Source organism: Entelurus aequoreus, linkage group LG07, assembly GCF_033978785.1.
Source record: "Entelurus aequoreus isolate RoL-2023_Sb linkage group LG07, RoL_Eaeq_v1.1, whole genome shotgun sequence".
In the NCBI taxonomy this organism is placed as follows: Eukaryota; Metazoa; Chordata; class Actinopteri; order Syngnathiformes; family Syngnathidae; genus Entelurus; species Entelurus aequoreus.
Genome location: NC_084737.1, coordinates 54663774 through 54687667, shown reverse-complemented (window position 1 = coordinate 54687667; position 23894 = coordinate 54663774). Strand labels below are relative to the sequence as shown.

The following is a 23894-nucleotide window of genomic DNA, read 5'->3' as shown; positions in this document are numbered from 1 at the left end:
GATGACCGCTGTCTTCGGGATATCATAGGGGTGGACGGCACCTAATGATAGCCCCGGACGAGATCTACCTTAGAGAACACAGTTTTCCCAGCCAGGTTGGCGGAAAAACTTGTATGTGGGGGACCGGATAACGGTCCGGGCTAGTCGCCTTGTTGAGTCTGCGGTAATCACCTCCGGGCTTCTCCACCATGTGGAGCGGTGACGCCCACGGGCTGTCTGAGCGGCGAATGATCCCGAGGCGTTCCATGGTCTCGAAATCAGCTTTAGCAATGGAGAGTTTAGCAGGGTCCAGGCGCGGGGCTCGTGCGTGCATAGGGGGGCCCGTGGTGGCAATGTGGTGTTCCACACGAGAACGTGGGCTGCGCCAGGGTGGGGAACTCACAGAGGAGGCGCAGAAAAACGTCTGCGGTGGGTAGCTTACTGGAAAGCCTGATTGAGTCCGTCGCGCTGAAACTGCACTTGTACAAGCAGAACGTATTCGCATCCACCAAACGCCTGTTTTTTACATCCACAAGGAGGCCGAAAGCACAGAGAAAATCTGCACCGATGAGCGGCACCGTCACTTTAGCAGTCACAAAGTTCCAACTGAAACGCTGTCCACCAAAACACAGTTCCACGTACCATATTCCGTAAGTGCTGATAGGGTTGCCATTGGCCGCTTCCATGGGGGGGCCATGTGACTCAGACATCATGTCCAACCTTGATGCTGGCAGGATGCTCCTCTGCGCGCCTGTGTCACACAGGAACCGTCGTCCAGAGAGGGAGTCCTTGATGAAGAACAGCCTCCCAGTACTGCCGACGCTCATGGCCACTGCTGAGCGCCAGCCCCGGCGTTTCCCGGTGGCGGTCCACGAAAACTGCACGGGGGACGGCACCGCCTGGCTTTGGTCCCAAACTTTGCGTGGAAAAACCATAGTCCAGAATCCGGTTGCCGCCTGGGGGTCGGAGCAGCAGCAGCAGCGAGGGTGGAAGAATCTGCCATGGGTCTTTCTGTCTCAGCCGGAAGGAAAGCAGCCACATAAGTCGGTTGGGAGGCTAAAAAGAACTTGTCAGCTTCAGCAGCTAGTTTGTCGCAATCTAAAATAGCGGTGTTGGCTAAAGCAGCCTGCACCTGAGAAGGCAGCAGTCTCAAGAAAAGCTGCACGAAGAGGAATCCTGGTCTGTGCTCACCTAAGAGGCCTAGCATGTTGTCCATTAGTTCAGAGGGCTTGCAATCGCCAAGCCCCTGCAACGAAAAAAGGCGGCTAGCTCGCTCCGCGTTGAAATGTCTTTAAGAGGTGAGCCTTCAACGTGAGGTACCTGTTCCTCTCCGGTGGGTGCGTAAGGATGCTAACCACTCTGGTCGCCGTCGCGCTCCCGAGGGAGGACACGACATAATAAAACTTAGTGTGGTCCTCGGTGATACCACGCAGGGCGAACTGTGCCTCGGCCTGGGCAAACCATGCGGTCGCGGAAGATTCCCAGAACTAGGGCAGCTTCAGAGAAACCGCATTTGCTGTCATGGTCGATAATATTCACTGAATCCGTTCAGTGAAGCGTCGGGGTCACCAGTGTTGTGCTTGTAGCGTGAAAGCAAGACAACTTGAAGTATCGTTGACACACAAAAACGTGTGCGTCGTTTATTCATCAAGAACCAGCAAGAATGAACGCTTACATCACACACACTTCAAAATGGCGGGAACAACAAACCCCCACTTTTGTGAGAATCTCCTGACGACCAGTTAAAGGGGCCGCACCGAATTACTCGCTCTTAACTGCATTTATGAATGCTAAACAGGAACAACATTGTCATGTGCACAATCGAACAGTACAGTGAATGATGATGACAAAGTCAAGTAACAGGTGTGGTGAATTATGTCCTTAAATCAACCGCTACAGTGTTCTCGTTTGTTTTCTTTGCTGCTATTTTGACTGTTTTTAAAAAAAATACATAAACAAGGTTAATGTTTTTTTTAGCACTTTGCATTTCCTTTCTTTTAAATGAACAACATTTTATTAGTCATTTAAATTTTTGTAACAGCCTAATGAGCAGCATAGTTAAAGTATAAATGAATATTTATTAATTAATTAGTCATGCCTAAAATAACTTAAGCTTCATTTACAAGTCGATGGAAAAACAAGAGCCATTAAATGTGTATGCTTAATCTGATTAGTCGACTAATCGTTAAGATAATCGTTGACTAATTGACTATCAAAATAATCGTAAGTTGCAGCCCTAATAGACAGAGAACATTTTTTTAATCATATGTGGTAGCTAATTCTTTTTGCATCGCGTATGTTTAATGTCTATTATTTGTGATAGAAAGGTTTAAGGTGCACATGCACTGCTATGTGCTTATTATCTGAGCACATTTTTGAATTTACATTCACTTTAGACTGGAGCTGTATTTTACACATTCCATTTTACTTTTGCCAAGCAGTTCAGGAATGTGTGTGTTAATGCAGGTGTATTCCACTAGTCTACTTATTAGTGTGCCTGAAGCTAGCATGGGGATTCCATTGGTCATGCAACACGAACATCTTTCAAACCAAAATGTCTGTTTTTAAATGCTATTGTTTATGTAATTTTATACGAGGGTAGACATTTGCAGATGTACGTTGGCTCCAATGGTGGGGGGAAAAGAAACTTAAATCTGGCAGGCCAAATACATTGTGAGGTTCTGCTGGAAATGTGCAACACACTCTCCCGTCAGAAAGAGTTTCAACTCTCACCTCCGGCAGCCCTTTGACCATTCCGAGGGAGGCAACAGACCGAGTGGACCGTGTTCCTTTAGGTGGTGTCAGAGGCAATTACTTGGAGGAGGTAGGAATTTAAGAAATTAATGGAAAATTACTTCGGGATTGCTTTGAAGAGATTCTGGGCCATTATTCACTGTCTCAGGGAGCAGTGAATAATAACAAAAGTAGACGGACAACACTGTGTGTGATGGGGATGTTGCGCCCCTGACCTCGACTTGAGATGTGGAAATAATACTTTGAAGACTTCTCAAAGTTTCCCCTATATTGCCTAGATCAGTGTTGTTCAACCACTGTGCCGTGAGATACAGTCTGGTGTGCCGTGGGATACAGTCTGGTGTGCCGTGTGATACAGTCTGGTGTGCCGTGGGAGATTATGTAGTTTCACCTATTTGGGTTAAAAATATTTTTTGCAAACCAGTAATTAGAATCTGCAAATAATGTGCCGTTGTTGAGTGTCGGTGCTGTCTAGAGCTCGGCAGAGTAACCATTTTATTCTCCTCAATATCAATAGGTGGCAGCCGGTAGCTATTTGCTTTGTAGATGTCAGGAACACGTCGTGTGAGACAACAATGGTTTGTCGTGATCACAATATGCAGACGACAGCATGAGGCAGCGTGCAGGTAAAAAGGTATGTAATGCTTAAACCAAAAATAAACAAAAGGTGAGTGCCCCTAAGAAAAGGCATTAAAGCTTAGGGAAGGCTATGCAGAACAAAACTAAAACTGAACTGGCTACAAAGTAAACAAAAACAGAATGCTGGATGACAGCAAATACTTGCAGCGTGTGGAGCATAGACGGCGTCCACAAAGTACATCCGTACATGACATGAAAATCAACAATGTCCACACAAAAAAAGATAGCAACAACTTAAATATTCTTGATTGCTAAAACAAAGCAGGTGCGGGTAATAGCGCTCAATGGAAGACATGAAACTGCAACAGGAAAATACCAACAAAACAGGAAAAGCCACCAAAATAGGAGCGCAAGACAAGAACTAAAACACTATGCACGGGAAAACACCAAAAAACTCAAAATAAGTCACTGCGTGATGTGACAGGTCGTGACAGTAGACCTACTTTGAGACAAGAGCTATATTGATGCATGGTTGGTTATGGTTTAAATTCATATTCAACAATTGCGACGACGACTTTTTATTGTCTCCTGACTTTCATTTTTTAATGATTTCTGCTGGTGGTGTGCCTCCGGATTTTTGTATACATACTGTACATATAAAACAAATCTATTATTCATTATAGTATTTAAATATTTTGTTTCCCTTACAGAATATCGTTTTGCTCTATTTTCAATCGCTGCTGCTTATCGTAAAATGTACTTTGTTGAGATTTTTTTTTCTAGATATTTCTCCATTCCTTTTAATCACTCCTTCTGTATTAAAAACGACTGGCAACAAATCTAGCAATTTATTTCTGGTGTTATTGGAGACTGTACTCGTGTTTAGAGACTCTTTACTTCTGTCGCTCTATGTTCACGACAAAAAGCGAACTACAAAGAGCCTGACGTCACACTTGCTTCATGCTGCCTTCCTGTCTTTAAAAGCCGCCGGTGTCATCTTAAATTTTGAAGGTTGCATTAATGTACGTACACAGCGCTGACATGCTGCCTTCGCTTCAGACAACCCTGGGCTGTGCGTATGGCTTACGTCATCAGAACATTCAGTTCCTGCGACGCTGTTCCGCTGATCAGTCTATTTTGGGCGGCCACATTTTTTGTGCATCACTAGTCAATAGTGTGCAAATAATAAACTATATATACATCTATTCATAGTGTAACTACCTGGTGTTAAAGTGTATGTTAGTGTGTTATGATGTTCATATTTCCCATGGTCTGTTAACGCATTGTGTCGGCGGAGAATGAAGAGGTGTTGTGTGTCTAGGAGTAAAGCACAGAGGCATACGTTTGTGCATGGGAGGAAATACCTGTTGGAATTGGACCCGTTGTTCACATAAGATTGGCAATAAAAGTTAACCCTTGTGTGGTGTTCGGGTCTGTGGGACCCGTTTTCGATTTTTATTAAAAGAAAAATGATACAATTAATTAATTTTTCAAACTGAGACTCACTGGCTTTGGCTCATTTTCTGTGAAGAACATATATCAGAATACATATTTAACGAACACACACCATACACCCCCCCTACACATTTCTATTACATATAAGATGTCCAGGGTCCACTGGACCCGGGGCTAATAGAAGTGTGGAAATTGATGTTCTGTGTATCACACACACACACACACACACACACACACACACACACACACACACACACACACACACACACACACACACACACACACACACACAGCAGGCCCAGACGGGGAGGACAGAGTGTAGGTACACAGAACATCAGAGGGTCAAATGTGCGACAAAATGAGCGCAGACAGTGTTGACAAACAATGTTGCAACCTTGTGTGGGAACCGCAGGTGCAGAAACACAAAAGAAGAATCCCTGTGGGATGCAGAAACTGGCAGATAAATTTCTATGCAACGTTCATATTGTTGTTACTCAGCCAGTGTTTGTGGGTCTTAGACTTAGACTTACCTTTTATTGTCATTCAAATTTGAACTTTACAGTACAGATAAGAACGAAATGTTGTTGCATTAGCTGGTTGGCAGTGCAGGATAAAAAAGCAATAATGTGCAGATATAAATAAATAGATTACTGTAAAGATAAATACATTGCACTTTTGCATATGCATCTACGTTTATGGATGTATGTTATATTGTCTTTATATTCCAGCGAGTTTTGGGGGGGAATTGAGGGGATTATTATGATGCGTTCAAGAGTCTTATGGCCTGAGGGAAGAAGCTGTTACAGAACCTGGAGGTTCTGCTTCGGAGGCTGCGGACCTCCTTCTAGAGTCCAGCAGTGAAAACAGTCCTTGGTGGGGGTGGGAGGAGTCTCTCCAGATTTTCTGAGCCCTGGTCAGGCAGCTGCTTTTTGCGATCTCCTGGATAGGAGGAAGAGGAGTCCTGATGATCTTTTCCGCCGTCTTCACCACTCTCTGGAGAGACTTCCAGTCTGAGGCATTACAGGCTCCAGTCCAGACAGAGATGCTGTTGGTCAGTAGGCTCTCTATCGTGCCTCTGTAGAATGTGGTGAGAATGGGGGGAGGGAGCTGTGCTCTTTTCATCCCACGCAAAAAGTGCATGCGCTGCTGAGCTCTTTTTACAAGAGCTCCGGTGTGTAGGGACCAGGTCATATTGTCAGTTATCTGCACCCCCAGGAACTTGGTGCTGCTTACCATCTCCACCGCTGTGCCGTTGATGAAGAGTGGAGCGTGGCTGGACTGGTGCTTCCTGAAGTCGACGATGATCTCCTTGGTCTTGTCTACGTTCAGGACCAGGTTGTTGGTTTTGCACCAGTCAACCAGATGTTTCACCTCCTCCCTGTAGTCCATGTCGTTGTTGTCACGGATGAGGCCTACTACTGTTGTGTCATCCACATACTTCACAATGTGGTTAGTAGTGGACCTGGCGCAGCAGTCATGGGTCATCAACGTGAACAGCAGCGAACTCAGGGTGCAGCCATGGGGGAGCCGGTGCTCAGGGAGATGGCACTGGAGGTGTTGTTGCCCACTCTCACAGACTGTGGTCTGTCTGTGAGGAAGTCAAGCAGCCAGTTGCATAGGGGGTACTGAATCCAAGGGTGGCCAGTTTGCTCACCAAGTGCTGCGGGATGATGGTGTTGAACACCGAGCTGAAGTCCAGAAACAATATCCGCACGTGTGTGTCCTTTCCTTCCAGATGTTCTAAGCTCAGGTGGAGTGCAGAGGAGCGGTTAGGGTGATAAGCAAACTGGTATGGATCGAATTTGGGGGGTAGTCTGGAGACAATGTATTCCTTTACCAGCCTCTCAAGCATTTCATTACAGATGTTTTTTGGGATAAGTCAGTATTTTTTTGTGAGGCATTAAAAGCCACAAAATACAACGGGTCCATCAGACCCACAAACACTGGCTGAGTAACAACAATATGAACACCACACAAGGGTTAAGAGAGAACGTTTGACTTTGCGTGTCTTCTTCTGTACGCTACAATACATGATATTACTTTAATTTGTTTTCATAAAAAAATGTTGGTAACACTTTAGTATGGGGAACATATTCTAAGTAACAACGACTTAATTTACAGTTATTTGGACACAAGGGGAACATATTCTAGTAACAAAGACTTAATTTAGTTATTTGGTTAGGGTTAGGTTTAGGGTTAGAGGGTTAGGGTAGGCATTAATAAGTACTTAATAATGACTAATTAAGAGTCAATATGTTACTAATTTGCATGTTAATAAGCAACTAATTAATGGTGAATTTGTTCCCCATACTAAAGTGTTACTAAAAATTTTAAGATGTGGCGGCCAAAAAGTGGCCGTGACGAACCACCACAATCAAATACATTAAGAGGAAACCCTTCTCTTCAATCCCACCGACACGTTTTCCAATGAGGAAGCGGTGCCTTTGGACTCAAGGGTTGGCTCTCATATCTCTGGGGCTTTTAGTTTTTTAAAAAGCTCCTCATTGTCAGGGAATGACAAGAACCACGCAGAATTGTGTTCCAACTATTGTGGGATCCCACTCCTTACCTTCCCCGGTGAGTTCTATGTGAGGGAACTGGAGAGTAGGAGAGGTTCCGCTAAATCGTTGAAATTAGGACTCAGAAGGAGCAGTGGAGTTTGTAACGCAGAGGCTTCAGGCTATCTTCTTTGGTGCCCTCTTTTTGTACTTTTCGTTCTTTTTATTTGTTACTTTACAGATTACTGCATAGCAAAACTGACGACCACATAGAATTATGCAACATTAGATATAACTGCAAGATCGCCATTACAAGCGATTATCAGAAAACCTACCAAAGCCCCCCGGGTTAGAAATATCACTGGACGCTCTGTGGATTGTTGTCGCCGCTACCAGGTGTCAGAGCTACAGAAACACGCATAAACAAAAGGAGGGCTTAAGGTCAGGACTGCTCGCCAGGTCTAAGGGGGGTGGCCAATCAAGCCACCACTCCCCACCATCTTAGTGGTGGATGCACAGTCGGTTGTCAACAAAATTGACGAACTGGATGGGCTCCAGACCAGTCACCTACCCGTCTGTGACTGTTGTGCCTCGGTTGGAACGGAAATGTAGCTCCTGGAGGGCATCCTCAACGCTTTGGTGCAGCTGGCTGGCTGCATAATGTCCTGCAGTAATAAAAATGTCAATGAAGGAAAAAGGAGGTTTGTGTGTTTGTATACAAAATGACTGGTGTACTAACAGCAAGATCCTTGCTAAAATGTCCTCAAAATATTGTGTGTAAATCATTCTACCTGCCCAGAAAATCATCTGCAGTGCTAATAACCATTGTGTACATACCTTCAGACACCAATGTTAGCTCAGCACTAGCCTACCTTTATGACTCAATCTGTTAACGGCATGGGTCATACCCAGGGAGACTTCATATCATCGCAGGGGATTTCAACAAAGCCTGCTTAAAGGCCTACTGAAATGCAATTTTCTTATTTAAACGGGAATAGCAGGTCCATTCTATGTGTCATACTTGATCATTTTGCGATATTGCCATATTTTTGCTGAAAGGATTTAGTAGAGAACATCGACGATAAAGTTCGCAACTTTTGGTCGCTGATAAAAAAGCCTTGTCTGTACCGGAAGTAGCAGACGATATGCGCGTGACGTCACAGGTTGTGGAGCTCCTCACATCTGCACATTGTTTCCAATCATGGCCACCAGCAGCGAGAGCGATTCGGACCGAGAAAGCGACGATTTCCCCATTAATTTGAGCGAGGATGAAAGATTTGTGGATGAGGAAAGTGAGAGTGAAGGACTAGAGGGCAGTGGAAGTGATTCAGATAGGGAAGATGCTGTGAGAGGCGGGTGGGACCTGATATTCAGCTGGGAATGACTAAAACAGTAAATAAACACAAGACATATATATACTCTATTAGCCACAACACAACCAGGCTTATATTTAATATGCCACAAATGAATCCCGCATAACAAACATCTCGCCCCTCCCGTCCATATAACCCGCCAATACAACTCAAACACTTGCACAACACACTCAATCCCACAGCCCAAAGTACCGTTCACCTCCCCAAAGTTCATACAGCACATATATTTCCCCAAAGTCCCCAAAGTTACGTACGTGACATGCACATAGCGGCACGCACGTACGGGCAAGCGATCAAATGTTTGGAAGCCGCAGCTGCGTACTCACGGTACCGCGTCTGCGTATCCAACTCAAAGTCCTCCTGGTAAGAGTCTCTGTTGTCCCAGTTCTCCACAGACCAATAGTAAAGCTTGACTGTCATCTTTCGGGAATGTAAACAATGAAACATCGGCTGCGTTTGTGTTGCTGCAGCCGGCCGAAATACACCGCTTCCCACCTACAGCTTTCTTCTTTGCTGTCTCCATTGTTCATTGAACAAATTGCAAAAGATTCACCAACACAGATGTCCAGAATACTGTGGAATTTTGCGATGAAAACAGACGACTTAATAGCTGGCCACAATGCTGTCCCAAAATGTCCTCTACAATCCGTGACGTCACGCGCAGGCATCATCATACCGAGACGTTTTCAGCAGGATATTTTGCGCATATTTTAAAATTGCACTTTAGTAAGCTACACATTGGCATGTGTTGCAATGTTAAGATTTCATCATTGATATATAAACTATCAGACTGTGTGGTCGGTAGTAGTGGGTTTCAGTAGGCCTTTAAAGTCTGTGCTGCCTAAATTCATTCAACATGTGAAATGCCCCACAAGAGGAAAGAACACTGTAGATTATATTTACACAAATATTAATTTAGCCCACAGAACTGTATCCCTCACACAACTGGGCTTGTTGGACCATTCCTCTATGCTCCTCATCCCGATATAAATACACAATGACTAAAGCCCACCATGAAAACCATTACTACCTTGTCTGATGAAGCCCTGGCTCATACGCAGAACTATTTCGCCCTCACAGAATAGAGTGCCTTCGAACACGACGACCTGCAGACCTACAGATGCCGTGCAAAGCTACATTACACTTTGCATTGACACTGTCACCACGGCTACGTTTTCCAAAACCTCAAAACTGGATGATGGGCAAGGTCCAGCCACTATTAAAAGCATGAAACAGAGCATATAAATTTGTGGACCAGGCCATACACAGTAGAGCAATAGCAGACCTAATACAAAGCAAAAGAGAGGCAAAATTGGACTACCCCAATAAGATGTTGGACCACGCAGGTATGGTAGGGCCTGAAACATATTATTAACTACAAAGGCAGTGGAACAAGCACATAAATTGATTTCTCATTCGCAAAGGAACTCAACCACTTTTTTGCTTGTTTTGAGGAAACTCCAAACTCACCCCCCAGGACTCCTTCAACACACACTCACCCTTCAGGAACATCAGGTCTGCAGTATTTTCAGGGCAGTGATTTGGAGGAAGGCTGCGGGCCCTGATGAAATTCCTGGAAATGTGGTCAAGGCCTGCGCTGACCAGCTGTCAACTGTGTTCATCGATTTATTCAACCTCTCTCTGTCTCAAGCTACCATCCCACACTGCCTGTTCACAAGTCCACCTCCATCAGTAGTTTCACTCTTTCAAGTTCCCCAGGACCCAGATATCCATGACCTGTTGTGAGCGGCTAATATGACTGCTTTGCTATCAGTGTATCTACAATAGCCGACAGAAAAATCAGGGTCACCAGAACTGCAGAGAAGTTGATCGACTGTCCTCTTCCCTCCGTGTACCGTATTTTCCGCACTATAAGGCGCACCTAAAAACCTCCAATTTCCTCAAAAGCTGACAGTGCGCCTTATAAATGGACCAATATTGAGCCACAACAGGTCTCGCAACTACGGTAACTATGCCGACTTAATTTTCCCCCTTCTACGGCTGCTTACCGTAGAAGAAGAACTTCTTCTTCTACGGTGGAAAATTAAGTCCCGTAGTTGCGAGACCTAAACTTTACGTAAAGACCCAAAAATGGCTCCTATTAAGAGACACGCTTACGACGCAGAGTTTAAACTCAAGGCGATCAGTCACGCAGTAAAACACGGGAATAGAGCAGCAGCGAGAGAATTTAACATTAACGAATCAATGGTGCGGAAGTGGAGGAAGCAACATGATGACCTGCGCCAAGTAAAGAAGACTAAACAGAGTTTCAGAGGGAACAAAGCGAGATGGTTACAGTTGGAGGACAAACTCGAACAGTGGGTTGTTGAACAGAGAGCAGCAAGTAGAAGTGTCAGTACAATCACTATTTGTTTTGTTGACCTTCCCTTTAGTGCAGCTCCATCTGGATGCATAACGTAACCCCAGCCTCTACTGTAGCGTCTATTCTATGTGCCTTATAATGCGGTGCGCCTTATATATCAACAACGTTTTAAAATAGGCCATTTATTGAAGGTGCACCTTATAATCCGGTGCGCCTTATAGTGCGGAAAATACGGTTCTCTATTGCCAGCTTCAGGTGTCGCACCACTGCCAAAGAGATCAAAAAGACCACCTTCATCCCAAACATAACCTGTTTACCATGTTGTCCACGGGTAAAAGGTACAGATCCCTTTGATTCAAATCAAAGAAACTAAAGAACAATGATTACCCCTCGGCAAGTAGAACTGTAATTGCACCAGCCCAATGAAAACTGTTTCACGTGTGCGGGTGAACATGTTTGTCTACACTGCAATGCTGTGTCGTTTGCATGTGTGGTTGTTGTGTTTATGTATGGTATATGTGTGTGCGTGAATACAGGTTCCCTACATCTAAAAATGCAATACCTACCTCACAAAGCCCTTCCCCTAATAGTATTACTATTATTTATGATGTCTTTGTACTGGACACTTTTAACGTGCACTTGACACTTACACTTTTTTGTATAATTTACACCTATGTGGCCTTGCTTGCTTATTTTGTTGTCGATGACAATAAAAGTCTTGAACCTAGGACCACATAGAATGGGCACGTAGTGGAGTCTATACCCTCATTGTGGAGGTTTATTTTGGTCCTGACAGATTTTGGTGTGACCCATTGATTCCTAGTTAGGGTTTTGAAGCCTGGTAGTGGCTCAGCAGGGTCTGCTACTAGTTCTCCTCTAGGAGGAAGGTTGTTACTCCAGTCTGTTTGCAAAGCCTCTTTTACATAACATTTTCTAGAAAAAAGATTTGTATAAGAGTCTTCACATTGCTAGTCAATAATATAAATATACTTACTTAAATAAAAAAAATGTATAGGCCTGTTCTATACGAAAGCTGTTTTTAAATAACTTCCGTTGTCATCAGGTGCTGTAAAGAAACAGACAATCCTGTCATTTCGCCATAAAATTTAGTGTATTCATTGGAATCTACCGTACTGCTTTGTTCCAGTTAGAGCGCATGCTCGTTGTTATACAAAGTTTGTGACAATAATGTCAAGCAAATGAACACAATAAGAGTATAACCTTGGCTCAGTACTGTTCAAGTTGTCTTTGTAAAGGCAGAGTTGAGCTTGTGACATATTGTGCAGGTGTAGCTAATGATGTAGCCAGTGTGTTTAGGCACCATGTAAAGCCTTGCTTGTAAAAAACTCTATCTTTATTTAGTCTTTTATTCTAAATGTAAGTTTTCATTCTATCCCCCGCCTAGGTTGGTGAGTCGCCTCATTCTGAGCTGAGTGAGACAGGAGCCATTTGTTTCTCTTGGAACAGCACAGACCGAGTCCAGTTAACGGGCTCCTGTTGTGCAGTACTTCTTCCATGGATACGGAGTCAACCTACTCGGGTTATTCCTACCATTCTGGGCGCTCTCGGGAATCCCATCGGCATGGGTAAGACTTCTGATGTGCTTTAATGTAGAGCCGTGATTGCAGCTGCTATCAGACCATCTTCCTCGTCTTATTCTGTTATATTATTATTGTGTCCCTGAACAGGTCACACTTCCTGATGGCTCTGTTGGTACTTTATATACTGTACTGTACATCTCAGGACTTTTTCACACAGACATCCACAACAATGCTGCATTGGTGCCATAACAGTCAATCTTGCATTAATGGCTCTGTTTCACACAGAGTGGAGCTAAACACATCACACAGTGATTGATGAATAGAATATACTATATCCACCATTCACTGATCTATGGAATCTCTTCTTTGTTGAAGGAATAATCGAATGGTAAACATTTTTTTAGTTTTTTTTAATCTCTTGGCTTTAATTAATCTGTATGTAGCTGACACAGCAATCACTTTCCCGGTTTCACATGTACTTTTGTAAAAACAAGTATGACCAAAATGTACTGTTCTAAGCTGTGCTTTGGTGAACCAAAAATGCAGTTGCTTCAAGTTTTCTCATAGTATTTACAGCTGTGTGTAGGCGATCGAAACAAACATGCACATGTCACAAATGCCAGTCATTGGGGCTGTGTGGCAGTATGTTGTGTAAACCTCGCATTCCAACACCTTAAGAGCTGTGCCGGAAAATGGTCTGACAGACCATGGGTTTTAGTTAATTGGTTAGCACAGCGCAAATATCTAAATTGGTGAGGATTTGTGGATCTTACGCTGGGCTAAACTGTGCAGAATGACCACTGTTACACACATACATGCATGCATGCATGCACGTGTCTAATAATATCACGCCTCTACAGTTACATTCGGGTACGACTCGTGCATGTTCACCGCAATTGCAATACAGTCAGCTACTTTGTGTGGGTGAATGTGGAAAATAGTGTCAAAGCGCTTTGAGTTCCTTAAAAAGGTAGAAAAGCTCTATACAAGTACGACCCATTTACCATTTGTATCGATGATTGGCAACAAAATTGTGGTCGCTTTTGCCAATAACAATTAGGTCTACAAGTGCTTAGACCATGACATATTGTTTTCTAATTTTGCCTTTATGTACGAGCACAAAATATTTGAATTAAAACAGTCCAGATGATATTGAAATTGTATCTTTCAGCTTCAATTTAAAAGTCTTAATGAATGTATGCCATTTACCATTTAGGAAATACAGTCATTATTAGGGATGTTCCGATCAGAGTTTCATGCTAAATATTACAAAAACAAAACAAGCTTTAAATATTGCACCAATCCCCTGACTTGACACGTACCCTGTATTGTGTTCCTTCGCTACTTTGCGGTTTACTTACTACGTTCGCCATGCATTGCACATTTTTAAATTGTACATTGTTATTTTTATATACATCTATTACAACATCTACCTTTATTTGGTATTACCAGCAGTATACTGTATAGATCTGCACAATATTGGCTGGTGGCTGGCCAAGAGCACTGTGTTCTCTGTACTGAGGTCCGTGTAGTTCTGCTTGTGTTTGCTCTGCATGTTTTTCTGGGAACATTTTAATTTATTCAATGTTCTGCACTTTCTAACGCTTCTGGTACACTACCCAAACCCCAGATGAAGTGGCTTACTGTTGGAGAAAAGTTGAACCTCCTCATTGCTTTGCTCAAGGACTTTAGCTTATGGTGCGTTTCTATTGTATTGAGAAGTCAGAATTTCTGAGTTCCTAGTCGGTAGTTTCCCTAAATCAGCAATATACAATGCATTGTCGGATGTTTGTATATGGTAGTTACGGTAGTATAAATACATTTTTGTTCATGTGTTTTATACCTTCTATATCGCTTACTATAGCGTCTGTGTTTTTTCTTTATCCACCGTGTTTGCTTTAGGTTGCGGGAGGAGTACATATTTTTTCCATAAGTTGTTCATATTTAGATAAGGCAAGCACAAGAATAGCTTTCGTGGATGTGGCAATCTTGATTTCCGACCTTGTAATTGGAACGCTTGTGACTCGGATGTGACGTCATTCCCAGCTTCGACAGTACTGCACTGTACATGTTGGCTGTTTTAAAGTGCCTATATTATTTTATCAAATGCCTTTCTTTATGGATGACTACCAAAACTCTGTACCAAAATGGCACAGGTGCCGGATGCCTACCAAAACTCGATACCAAAATGGCACCGGTGCCAACATAAATGTTTGTAACCACGTTGAAATAAATAACTTTTAGGGTCCCATTCCAGTGCTAAATTAATAGTTACTATTTTAGTGTTTACCAGGAGGTTGAAAGGATGAGGTAGTGATTGATCAATAATCTCTTCATTGGTATGAGAAGATTAGTGTTGGTCGCAACCAAGCCACAGTAACAACCCGCAAACACTCTCTCCTTTATCATAAAAACAACAGTCAGGACTCGGCCTGGCCTCATTGGCAATCGGAAATTATAAATCTAGGTAGAAAAGTGGTAGAAAATGGATGAATGGTACTGAATCGAGTCAAAAATAAGGTATAAGCAATGAAGTATACAAGCATTTACTTCGTAATTTACATGTAGTTATACATTTACATAACCTCCAGGTAAGGCAAGCAAGAACAGACTCTTATTTGCAATGCCAATCTAGCAAAGAGGCATCATTTAGGTGTCAAATATGTTGACATGTGATGATAACCTCTCATCGTTTCTCATTTACCCCAAAAAATACAGTTGTAGATTGCGCTGAGCGGTTCACAAATGCTCTTGGCAAGTTGTGGTACACGTGTTGGAACATAGATTAATGTTTAAGATGGACATTTTTCAAACGTAAAATAAACAATGTCTGCAATTGTGGATAAATGAGCACACAGCAAACAATATGATAGCCTTCTATGGTGTTTCTTTGTGTAATTATAATCATATATTGCTATTTTTAGCTATTATTAATTAAAATCGTAATTTGACAATGAGCTCTGAGCATGTCCTTTTTACTGCCATCTAGGGTCTACTTTTAAGTCTGTGGTAAAATCGAGTAAAATATCATTTTTTATTTTAATGTTTTGCTTTTAAGGAACACTTACAATATTGATACAAATCCATAAAAATCACAAGTTGATTTAATGTTCAAAACACTGGAACTTTTGCTGCAACGTTTTAAAAAAAGCTGTTGGAAATCCAGTCATTTTAGGCTGTAACAATCCCAAAACAGTAATGTTTCAGTCACTAAAATCCCTCCTGACATGCTTGCAATCCTGCTGACCAACAACAAAAAACTACAAGTAAACTAATACACGTACTTGTATTACAAAAAGCTGCAAGTACCGTACTACAAGTACTACAACTAAAAGAAATGACAAGTGCTCTACAGCAAGTACTAAAACTACACAAAATTCCAACTACACTACTACAACTACAAGAAACTACAAGTACACTACTACTAGTACTACATATCCTTTTAAAATTATAAGTACACTACTACAAGTACTTGAACTTCTGGAAACTGCAAGTACACTATTGCAAGTACTACAACTAAAATTACACTACTTCAAGTACACTACTACTTGTACTACACTCACAATAAACTAAGTACACTAAAGTACTACAACTGCTATAAACTACAAGTACACTACCACAAGTCCTACAACTACAACAACTTTTGCCTTGATAATGATCTTTGTGACTATCACAAGGTTTCATATCATTTGACAAAGTTTATCATGTTAAAATGTAATGGCCTGATTTACTAAGATCCAAATACCACACCCTAGAGAGCGTGTGCAAACAATGAAATAGCCTGTACTATGAGTGGCGTGTTGCATGTAATCTACAAACCCCGTTTCCATATGAGTTGGGAAATTGTGTTAGATGTCAATATAAACGAAATACAATGATTTGCAAATCATTGTCAACCCATATTCAATTGAATGCACTACAAAGACAAGATATTTGATGTTCAAACTCTTAAACTTTATTTTTTTTTTGCAAATTATAATTAACTTATAATTTCATGGCTGCAACACGTGCCAAAGTAGTTGGGAAAGGGCATGTTCACCACTGTGTTACATGGCCTTTCCTTTTAACAACACTCAGTAAATGTTTGGGAACTGAGGAGACACATTTTTTAAGCTTCTCAGGTGGAATTCTTTCCCATTTTTGCTTGATATACAGCTTAAATTGTTCAACAGTCCGGGGTCTCCGTTGTGGTATTTTAGGCTTCATAATGCGCCACACATTTTCAATGGGAGACAGGTCTGGACTACAGGCAGGCCAGTCTAGTACCTGCACTCTTTTACTATGAAGCCACGTTGATGTAACACGTGGCTTGGCATTGTCTTGCTGAAATAAGCAGGGGCGTCCATGGTAACGTTGCTTGGATGGCAACATATGTTGCTCCAAAACCTGTATGTACCTTTCAGCATTAATGGTGCCTTCACAGATGTGTAAGTTACCCATGTCTTGGGCACTAATACACCCCCATACCATCACAGATGCTGGGTTTTCAACTTTGCGCCTATAACAATCCGGATGGTTCTTTTCCTCTTTAGTCCGGAGGACACGACGTCCACAGTTTTCAAAAACAATTTGAAATGTGGACTCGTCAGACCACAGAACACTTTTCCACTTTGTATCAGTCCATCTTAGATGAGCTCAGGCCCAGCGAAGCCGACGACGTTTCTGGGTGTTGTTGATAAACGGTTTTCGCCTTGCATAGGATAGTTTTAACTTGCACTTACAGATGTAGCGACCAACTGTAGTTACTGACAGTGGGTTTCTGAAGTGTTCCTGAGCCCATGTGGTGATATCCTTTACACACTGATGTTGCTTGTTGATGCAGTACAGCCTGAGGGATCGAAGGTCACAGGCTTAGCTGCTTACGTGCTGTGATTTCTCTAGATTCTCTGAACCCTTTGATGATATTACAGACTGTAGATGGTGGAATCCCTAAATTCCTAGCAATAGCTGGTTGAGAAAGTTTTTTCTTAAACTGTTCAACAATTTGCTCACGCATTTGTTCACAAAGTGGTGACCCCCGCCCCATCCTTGTTTGTGAATGACTGAGCATTTCATGGAATCTACTTTTATACCCAATCATGGCACCCACCTGTTCCCAATTTGCCTGTTCACCTGTGGGATGTTCCAAATAAGTGTTTGATGAGCATTCCTCAACTTTATCAGTATTTATTGCCACCTTTCCCAACTTCTTTGTCACGTGTTGCTGGCATTAAATTCTAAAGTTAATGATTATTTGCACAAAAAAAAATGTTTATCAGTTTGAACATCAAATATGTTGTCTTTGTAGCATATTCAACTGAATATGGGTTGAAAATGATTTGCAAATCATTGCATTCCGTTTATATTTACATCTAACACAATTTCCCAACTCATATGGAAACGGGGTTTGTACTAAAATTGCATGTGTAATTGAAAAGTGGCACAGACCCCCTTATTTGAATGAGGATTTTGCATGCATACGGGGCTTTTACCACAGAGACACTTGATCATTTCCTGCATATTCATGTTATCATGCTACCTGTGTGCGACACATCTGTAACACCATTTCCGCATTGCAGTCTTGACAACAGAAAAATTTGGACATTTAATTCTGTGCACGAGGCAGTGGATCGCTTCACCAGCACATTTGTGCGTCTGCAATCACTCAAATGCAAAAAAAGTGCACAATGACAGATGCTTTTTCATGTAGGACATATATTATAGTAATTTATTTCCTAAATAAACAACTTGAAAAAACGCCAGCAGCTTTTGTATAAAATTATAAAAGGAAAATTAATGAATAGATATGTCCAATATTTTTTATTTCTGGCCATCCAAAATGTTGACGCACACACGTAGGAGAGAGGATTCTCGTCAATCCATCATCTGTCTGTGCAGCACAAGCACTGATCCTGCAGCCGTGTAGAAATGACAGTTTGCATGCCCTTCTGACACGTGCTAAATAAAACACTAAATAGTGCTCGTAAAACAGTGATGAATGTTGATAAATTCTCTAAGTAGGCTATATAAGTTTATTGAATATGATTAAAATGAAGAGTAAGATTAGTAATTTGGTATTAATATTTGAGTGGGACCTGGGCTCTTTTGTAGTGGAAAAGTTGGGCCCCAAGGTCAAAAAGGGCAAGAAGCTCTGGTTTACTTCATTGTTTATACATCATTATATCAACTTACAAAATCAGCAGGGCATTAAATACTTATAATGTTTACTTCTTAATTTATTTGATGTTTTAACAAACTTTGCTCTTTCCACAGATCTTCATTGCAAGTTGTCAATATCTAACAAACCTATAGTCCAAATGTACATTCCAGAATAATACTAATAATAGTACTTACTTAATGAACGCGGTTGTTGCTACACTGAGCTGCTTTTTTTCCTCCTAATGATGTCGAATACACAAGCAACCTTCCTCCCTTTCTCTTACTTAATTTATAGTTACACTCAGTGATTGATGATCATTTCTATCATAACATCCATCTAAATGAGATGATGAGAAGATCCGTAATAGGAAGTTATGACGAGAACCGCAATAGATTTAAAGCCTTGCAGCAAACTTTAATACCCTGGTTGATTACATACGCTAAAGAAGTTATGTTTACACCGTGTGTTTGTGCAATAGCAAGGTTACACGCAAAGAAAATAAATATGGCCTTTTAATGCATGCGTTAACCATGAATTGATTAACGTGGACCCCGACTTAAACAAGTTGAAAAACTTATTCGGGTGTTACCATTTAGTGGTCAATTGTACGGAATATGTACTGTACTGTGCAATCTACTAATAAAAGTCTCAATCAATCAATCAATCAAAGCATTTACGGTATTTACTTACTACAATGTTGCTGTTCCCTTTTGAAAATACACTTTTTATCCACTGAGCAACTGTGTGATTTTTAGCTGATGTTAACATTGAAAAGGAAGCACAAGAATAGAAGCGGAAAGTGGCGCCGCTCACACCCTGTAATAAAAACATAGCTCGAGTTGCCTGTTGGCAATCCCAGTGTTGTCACTCTTTTCTTCTTTCCTCTGATTCTTCCCTCAACCGGATGTCCTGTAACTCAGTGTTAGAAAGGTTTTCAAGGACCATGGACACTGACCAGCAAATACAGCTTTAATGATCTTGGAAGAGAGAACATATTGTGATGCAGGCAGATCACACTCTGACGAGGATCCAGAAAAGGTGCTTTTTTTATACATGCTCATAAAGACAACTTCCTGTCTTCCTGATTTGCAGTCAGCGTTAAACAGTTTGTCAAAACAATGTCTCGACCAGCTTCCTATCTAGATTATTTTCCATTCTGTAATGGCTGGCCTATAAAAGGTCACTGAAAGGCCTTTGCCCAAACCGGTCATAGAAAGTCCCTACTTATGAAAGGGTGTGAATGCATAGTCATCTAAGCAACATGTGTCTACCAATATGTGTGCATACATTTTACCATTTAGGGTTCAGCAATCAAGGGTCTGCTAAAATGTGTGAACCCTTCATAATTGCAGTGTAAAACCTTCCCTTCGACTCATGATTAGGGTTGGCTATTGTTTACATATTAAGCGATAGCAGTGCTAAGTCAGTACATTGGAAACGGTGTCAGTGCCTAAATGGTGTCTGGGGAAATAAACGAAAACTATACATATTTTGTCCAAAAACAATGCCTTTTTATTTTTACAGTAATTATGTGACATGCAAGTTGAACAGAAAAGTAATAACATGTATTCAATAATTTAAAACATTACTAAGTAATACTTTCACCAGTATGAAATAAAATCAACCAGAAATTGTTATAATTATCACAAGAAGCAATCAATTGATGACTGATGCGCATGGGTCAGCATCTGCAACTGACAGCAAAACAAGCCACCATTTCAACCTGTTTCTGGTTGTGTGAGTGTGCTGGAGATTGTGGCAGACTGCAGCAATATTAATTCCTGCAGAAAGATATTGCCGTCCGGTACCTTGACTCAAAGTCTTGGCCAAATACTGCTCAGGCCCAACTGCCAGCCACTATGAAGCCACATACCTACACATCCAGTTGCGAAAGCTGCGCTTGCCTGAGTCATAAGTAGAGGTGGGGGAAATTCAGTAATCGATTTTAGATGCATCACAATTTATAGAATCGATTAGTAAACGTCAATCGATTATTGATTTATTTATTGTAAATGAAGTAATGAAGACAGTTCTAAATTATGGCTGACTGCAGCGAGCCACCTCACCGAGATATCCGACTAGCACCTTTACTATCGGGCACTTATGGTCCAGTTTTGCACACATTTTTATTAATTTAATAAATGTGGAAATTAATTTATTTAATTCAACTTATTACAAATCAATTGTTTTTTTTAAGGTTGCAAGTGATAAATGCTTATTTAGTGAAACGAAAATAAATGTAAAACTGCATCATCCATCCATCCATTTTCTACCGCTTGTCCCTCTCTGGGTCGCGGGGGGTGCTGGAGCCTATCTGCATCAATATACATAAATTAAAGCTGCATCAATAATCGATTTTTAATCAAATTGTAGCTCCCGAATCGTAATCGGAATCGAATCGTGATTTGGCCAAAAATTCCCATCTCTGGTCATAAGATGATCGAGTTGAAGGAGAAGATATCCAATCTGTGCAAAATCACTGGTGCAGTAGATACAATCAGATTCGGCAAAGATCAAACCAACAGCGTTAAGTTCGCCGACACTGTACACTGCCCAACAGCTGATGTGCCTCGAACTACGGGCAACACTCTACACACCCCCACCAAGAGAAAGCCCTGCTCTTCTTGCTCTCGTACCAAAAATGGTATAACGCTGGAAAATAGGGGTGCAACGGATCAAAAAACTCACGGTTCGGATCGTTTCTCGGATCAGAGTCACGGATCAGATAATTTTTCAGATCAGCAAAAAAAAAAATAAGACAAGACAAATAAACAGAAGTTTTGTCTTTTTGTTTATTAACACTTTTAAATTATTTAATCAAAATATATAAAATCAACTTAAAGTGCACAAGGCATAATATCTTCTTTTTAACATAATTCATGAAAAACAAAGTGCAACATAAAAACGCATATCTCCTTTCTTTAAACTTGGACCAATGACCGTTAATAAAAAATAACTTAAAGTGCAACATAAGAAGGCACATCATCTTCCTTGAAACATATATAGTGAAATAAAGCCTATGTCCACATCATCAAAGAAGAATAAAAGCAAAGAGTTTATAATTTCAAATTATTTTTCAAAAAGACAACGATGTCTACATTGTCTTGGGAGAGTGTGGACTTCTTTGCAGTCACTTTGTCCCCTGCTATTGAGAACACTCTCTCTGAGGGAACTGAAGAGCCTGGCACGGCGAGATAGCACCTTGCCATCTTGGCAATATGAGGGTATTTACACTCACTGCTTTTCCATCATGTCAGTGGATCACCATCCACTGTAATGCCACTTGCTGCCAGGTAGGATGCCACCTCCTCTTTGATGATGTCAGCAGGAGTCTTGCTGTCCATGTCTTTGCTGACAAAGGTCTCTCCAAAAAGCTCTGCCATCGCCGACTTCTTTCGTGGAGGAGATGTGTCCAAGTTTGCTCCTGTTGGCTCTGCAGCTTGACCCTGCATAAAAAAAATTAGTTGATTAATTAAACCTATTATTAATTTTCATGTTTCATAGACATGAAAATGTGGCAATAACATTTAATAAAAGCCATTATTACTGGAAAAACACATGTATTTTTATTTAAATTTATAATTTTTAAATAATATTTTTATTTACCTCATCAGAGTCTTCAGTGCTATGACTGCTCACAATCTCAGTGGTGAGGTCACTACACTGTATGTCCTCTGGCGTAGGGCAGGGTCCATGTGAGACAGGCACTTGAACCTCGGTTTCCACTGTCATATGGCTTTCTTGTGTCACAGTGCCTACACATAGTCACGTTTTTTTTCTTCCTTCATCATTGTATTTGACAGGGAAGCCAAAATGCTCCCATACAGGGGACTTAAATGGCGCGGGGCGTTCAAGCTCCTCCGTTACTCCGCTCGCCATAACCACGCTGTGTGTGGACTGAACATGCTCACAACTTTTTTTTTTTTCATATATTAAACCGCGGATCACGTTTGTGTCGAACCAAAGATTATGATCTGTACAGATCATGGATCAATGTTGATCCGTTGCACCATGACTGGAAAACACGTTCAGTGTTCTGGATCCAGTGGATTTTTCTTCTCAAACAGCTGACACTCGACTTCTGTACTGTCACTGAGTCCTGTGTCGCCACTCCTGCCAGGAGTAAGGCTGTAACAAAGTATTTATGAGTGTGATAGAGGAACTTTGTGAATATAATCATGCAGTAATTTGGCCTGACTGCCATCTTTGTTGCATGTAATTCAAAATAGATAGATAGATGTGTGGTTGTGAGAGCGCTTAAGTTCTAAACGCAAAACATATCTAAGCATGGCTTTTTGGACTTTACTTTCTGCACTGGGGCACTATATTGCTGGAACAGCAAACTAGCATTGTTCGTTTTGGAAAGATGAAGAATAAATATGTTTAGAATACCTGATTGGGCTTTTTAAAACTATAATCAAATGATGGACTTTGTATTATTTGCAGCACAAAACCTCATTATAAAGCGCTTTACTCAAGCAATTCCATTTAATGTACATTATTATTATATCCAAGATGGCCACAGTTAAAGTGAGATAAAGACCAATGATGAAATAAATGAGGCCATGCATGCACCCTTCTTAGTGGTAATGGAGCCGCATTGGCACAGTGCCATGTGGCGATAGAGAATGCAGATTCCCGCTGGTTGTGCTTGACACAGGGTTAGAGTTGTAAGTGCACAGGGTCAGTTTGGCAAACGGAGCTCATATGTTGGAGCTAACAAAGCCTCGTAGAGAGAGTGATAACGGGGGAGGCTTATATTCGGGTCAAAGTGCATGTTTGTTGTCATCAGATATTTACAAAACAAACACACCTTTTAAAAATAAGAGATGTGTCACGAATTTGACCAAAAAGCCATTATTTTTTATTGCATTCAAACTCTTTAATAAATGTTAGCAAAAGTCAGCTAACATAAGGGAGCTAATGGGAGTCACTCTATTTAGCCTATAAAGCGCTTAAATGTTTTATATACATGCTGTAGGTATATATGTAATGTAATAACAGGCACTTTCATAATAGCATGTAATATTGACATATTTTGGTAATTTTAAGCATACGGCGGCTAATTAATTTTAAAGGCCTACTGAAACCCACTACTACCGACCACGCAGTCTGATAGTTTATATATCAATGATGAAATCTTAACATTGCAACACATGCCAATACGGCCGGGTTAACTTATAAAGTGACATTTAAAACTTCCCGGGAAATATCCGGCTGAAACGTTGCGGTATGATGACGTATGCGCGTTAC

General features: G+C 41.3%; 1 protein-coding gene across 2 annotated transcripts in view; it reads left to right on the top strand.

Moving 5' to 3' along the window:
- LOC133653128 (vang-like protein 1) overlaps positions 1–23894 on the top strand; it is a 102158-nt gene that overhangs the window by 28319 nt on the left and 49945 nt on the right. For both annotated transcript variants that reach the window (XM_062052149.1, XM_062052147.1), the window contains exon 2: positions 12367–12547. In XM_062052149.1, coding sequence (XP_061908133.1) covers positions 12477–12547 — 71 coding nt within the window. In that variant the 5' untranslated portion in view covers positions 12367–12476. The remainder of the gene's footprint in view (positions 1–12366; positions 12548–23894) is intronic.